The 5,000-nt window shown below is 39.2% G+C and overlaps 1 protein-coding gene across 2 annotated transcripts in view; it reads right to left on the bottom strand.

The window, feature by feature from the left end:
• Window positions 1-5,000, bottom strand: part of LOC122243954 (uncharacterized) — a 72,449-nt gene that overhangs the window by 59,740 nt on the left and 7,709 nt on the right. For both annotated transcript variants that reach the window (XM_086549497.1, XM_086549496.1), the window contains exons 4-5: window positions 2,384-2,557; window positions 409-515 (exon numbers count right to left, since the gene is read on the bottom strand). In XM_086549497.1, coding sequence (XP_086405623.1) covers window positions 409-515; window positions 2,384-2,557 — 281 coding nt within the window. The remainder of the gene's footprint in view (window positions 1-408; window positions 516-2,383; window positions 2,558-5,000) is intronic.

The raw sequence follows: 5,000 nt of genomic DNA, 5'->3' as shown, positions 1-5,000 counted from the left end.
CATCGGCATCTGCTCATAGTTGAAGTGCGCACAGAGTCATGATGTATTATGGCTGTAATGGCACTAGCTCCAGAGCTACAGGGTTCCAAAGTCTGCCTAAACCTGCATTTTATGACAGATTTATGGAAAATTATTGTTTGGACTAGTCTGTGCAACCTAGAGGGTGGAGAAAACACTTTCCCCGTCCCTCTAAATTTTGGCCAGTGCCACTAGTGTCATAGACTGCTCGTCCTGACAACCAGTTAGGTCGTTAGGTGCCCCATACGCAAAGGGTTAACAGTAAGAGCTTTATTTGTTGATATGGCTTTTGCTTTAAGAGGAGAATATCGTATTTTGCCATGGTACAATTTAGATCTAATGGATCACATGGTTCAGTTATTGAAATATTAGGTCAATAATGATACTTACCACAGTAATCAGAAAGAAGTAGAAGCAAATTGAGCAGGCAGACATTGATGCAAGGCTATCCAAATTTCTCAACAAGCACAGGGGCAGTATAACCAGAAGAGCAATACCTGTATAATGAATTTAATATTAGTAACGAAAACAAATATACATGTGTTTATATATACTCATAACTGTTCTTGCATATTGTTACTTTCATTCCATAGGATTTAAAAATGCTCAAGTGAAATAAAAAATCTAGCTCTAACAAAAATAATTACTTCTTTTATAAGTGTTATGAGCATTCTACCATATGCAAGGATTTCATAATAACAAACATACTATAAATCAGTATTTTGTGATCATTTATGGAACCACTGATAATAGTCTGTGCCAAACAGTTTCACAGCACCCTGGTTGGGAATCACTGCTATAAACAAATTGAAATGTATCCTATATATAAAAAATTATCATTCAATTAGTTACATTTACAAACAATACATTTTAGTTTATCATTTTAGGTGTCTGTTGAAAATACTCATCTCAAGGCCTATCAATTGAGCAGACCATAACAGGAATGGCTGAGAACCAGCTTCCACTGCCAACGCTCTCATTTGTCTATGGTGATTGCTTCTTTGTTTCTAACCAATACATTGGCCATCTATCTCCAATAGATATCCTTCTCCAATGGATATGCTTTTGGTGGTTCTGGTGGCCGGAAATGCCTCTCAATGTTGGGGGGATTTTTCTTGGTTCTGGCATTCATGTGTCTTGAAACAGTGGACTTATCTATATCATCCCCACATCATCTAGTTTAATACCATGGATTGGAATAGGTAGTTGTACCTTCTTGGTACATAAAAGCTTTGAATCAAACTGCCTGGTTGTAACAATGACATTTTTTTTGCTTCAACTGTGACAGCAGCATCTGATCTCCACAGCTATCCTGAAACAGTACTAACAGGATATAGTTTTCAGGGTTCATCATCTTTGCCAGCTTGATGAAGTGCTGCTGATTACATCTGGTTAACTTATTGACTATCAAAACCTGAGGTTCCCCTTGTATTTGTACCAAATTTCCCCTACATCCCAATACAGTAAGTATATGAGGCAAAGAGGCCTGGTCGGGGTATTTAGAAATGTACAGCCACAGGCCATTCATCCACTGAGGTGGCAGCCAACCACTACACATCCAATCATCCAGCAAGCCTGCCAGATAAAAGCCATGATGTGGCATTCACATCACCAATGGGAAGACCAGCCAAGTCATGACGTGAATGTTATGTAATACGTTGTTAACCCAATCCCGACGGGCCCAGAAAGAACTGGCAACCACCTACGCCAGGCCTAAGTAATATCGCCTCGGGAACGTGACACTTGTGTGTCGCACCTGTGTGACACACCGTCATCATTGGGTTAATGGGCTAACCCAGTCACAACAAGATGTAAATTTGCCTACTGCTGCTCACCCCAGCAAGATAGCAAGCTCATCCAACTTCCCACCAAGATATATCTCAAGGAGCGAGGCCATGCTGAGCCTCTCAGGGCAATTTTCACTTGCCCTATTCTAAGAGGAGATAAGATTGGGGTTTTGTATTTTTTACTTTTTTTTTTTTGGATAAGCCAAGAAAAATGTGAATATACAAATGCAACTACAATGTTTATATATAAACATAACAGTGCAAAACATGTATATACAGGAAGAGTCCATGTCATGATAGGATGTCATCCCTTGTGAAGAGAATATTCTGATGATGTAATATCACATTATCCAGCAAGTTTATTAACAAATGAACAAACAAACAAAAAGTATTCTGGTTGCTTTCCAACTAGAGTTATCTTTTAAAAGTCCTTTGAGAGAAAATACAATGGCTACAAACTACAAACATATTCAGTTCCTAGAAAATGAGAAGGTACACAAATTTATTTACACTAATGCTGAAGGATACAGCTACCATATCACACCAGTTTGGAGGTGGTTGTGAGAGTAAAACCTTACCAATTAGTAGTGTACATCTGAGCGATGGAGAGTTTTCAACTTCCAGAAATCTGGCAACGATAGCTGGAGCTAAGTCCCCCATGACAACATGGAAGGATATGCAAATCCCGATGAGGAAGAAAATCATACACATCTCCACAAATAACTTCCCGCTTACTCCAAACACATGGAAAGCTGAAAATAAAATTTTGAAAATCTTGTACTCAATCAAAAAGTAAAGTCTACAGCTATAATCAAATACATATAAAAAATCAAGCCTGCTTTCTCTCTCTCTCTTCCTATCTCGGCATGGGATAGATAGTATAAAAGATAAATTAATTCACTGACACCCGGATTACATGAATACATGAATTGTACAGGCCTATTTCTATATTTATTTCTATCTATCTATATATTTTAACATATACCATATTTAACATATATACACATGAACATACGTAAACATATATATAAATATATATATAAACATCTATATGTATATATACTTTTATTTTGTTTCTTCTTTTCTTTAATATATTCTCAAAACAAAGTCTTTAAGACTGACAACAAATGTGTCTAACTTACAATATTTTAACAATGATGAATTGAACAATAAAGGAGATATCAACTTCCCAAAGAGAAACAAAATAAAGAGGATATTTTTTTAATTACTCATAATTGGGTGTTCACATTAACAAAATAGAGCATTGAGGTGTTTGTATTCTTTCAAGTCTTTGTGTGATCTTCATTGTCTTAAATAAATAATAATGATAATATTTAACAATATAACAGTAGCATTTGATAGAAACCAAGCACCAGTTTCAGAGAACAATGACACACTAGGGCTGATGAGCCGGCAGAATGAGAAGAGGAAGATGACACAGACCATGGCCCAATACAGCTGCCTTGTGCTGAGGCACTCACAACCATAAGTCAGTGTGTACTGATATGCTTCACCCCAGAAATCCCTCCAAGGAGATTTGTACAAGAGTCTCCCCTCTCCACTGTGATGAGCAGAGAAATGCCAGGAGATGGCGTTGCATTTAACAGACCTGTGGCTTGCTTCGTCCATGGAACAAGGACTATAAAACCCTTGAGAGGCCACGGTTCAACAGCATGATTCATAACTGGGGCCTCCAGTGGGGTTTTAACCCATTGGAGCCGGTTGACGTGATAGCACGTTTTGTGGTTTTCGCGTCGGACGCCTGGGACGAGCTATGAGGGGAAGCTGCACGCTCGGGTAGAGCGTGCGGGCAGCCCAGGCTCGCGGCTTGTGTGTCCGAGAATCTCATGTGTTCGAGAACTCCGGTATTGCGACCGCGCAAAGCCGGAACGGCCCAGGCGTAAATGGGTTAAGTTTTCCTTAAGAAAGAGTATTGGCATGATTTTTACCCATAGAAGAAAGCCCAACATCAGGCTAACTCTAGACAACCACCAATACCTATTCAAAATTCTGCTAGATTTCTTGGTCTACTCTTTGATAGTAGACTAAATTGGAAAGACCACATTGGTCAGTTAAAGAATAAATGAAGAATAAAATGCGTTTCTGGACGTGAATGGGGAGCTGATAGAAAGTCTTTACTAATATTATATAAATCCCTGATTAGGTCTAAAGTAGATTATGGGTCAATTGTGTATGGCCCGGCAATGAGCTCAACTCTGAAAGGATTGAACGTTGTGCAGAATGCATGTTTACACATCTGTCTTGGAGCCCTTAACCCATTCACGCCGGGGCGGAATTTCGCCTACTCCCGATAACGCCGGGAAGATTTCAAGCGCGCAACCGTTCGTGCCGGGGTGTTTTCCCGCTGCGCGCGGTCGCTCTGACGCTCGCAGAGCGTTTTTCACCCACCCTATCCTTATGGTTTGCGTGATTGCGTCTAAAGTGTAATCATGTGTAGAAAGTAGTGCTATGTTCAGAGGATGTATATCAGTCGAAAAAGATGTTATAGCACTGTTTTTTTAGTGTTATTCTATTGAACTTTTTCCATATTCTTTACTCCTATGTTGTAATACCAATGGGAAGTGGAAGCATTCTTCTAGTGAGGTAACAAACATAGTTTTTTTTTTCAATTTATTTTTTCTTCCTAAACGAAAAGAAAGAGAATATGAACAACCATACATGTGCATACAAGTGAATGCAAGTAACAGCAATGTTTTTTCAAGTGTCATTTTCTTTTAGTGGGGCAACAAAAAGATGTTATATAATTTTTTTTTTTTTTTTTTTTATTCCTCGGCCAATTACAATTGATTTTACGATAGTCTTTCGACTCAGATCATCATATTCAACAAATCAGAAACAGAAATCACCATGCCGTAATCAAGATTACGTATGTACCTGAGACGTCATTCATATTACGTTATATCCCATTTTCTACTATTTAGAAGGATAAACTAAAGTAGCTAAGACAAATCAAGTATGAAAATCGAATTGTACTAAGAATAATCTATCATTCTAATGCGGACGTTTCAGCACGTCGCTACTGGCCTCCCGGCGCGCGGGCCGAAAATGTAGCACGTGCCAGGACGTCACCCGGGTCCGGGGCTTTTTTCGACCACGTGTCAGCACGTCAACCGGCGCGAATGGGTTAAACGCACTCGTACCGAGTGCCTAGAGGTAGAGTCGGAAGTACATCCC

This window comes from Penaeus japonicus, unplaced genomic scaffold (genome assembly GCF_977035675.1).
Source record: "Penaeus japonicus unplaced genomic scaffold, GWHDUDI00000001_assembly GWHDUDI00000022, whole genome shotgun sequence".
Classification (NCBI taxonomy): Eukaryota; Metazoa; Arthropoda; class Malacostraca; order Decapoda; family Penaeidae; genus Penaeus; species Penaeus japonicus.
This window is presented reverse-complemented; position numbering and strand designations above follow the sequence as displayed.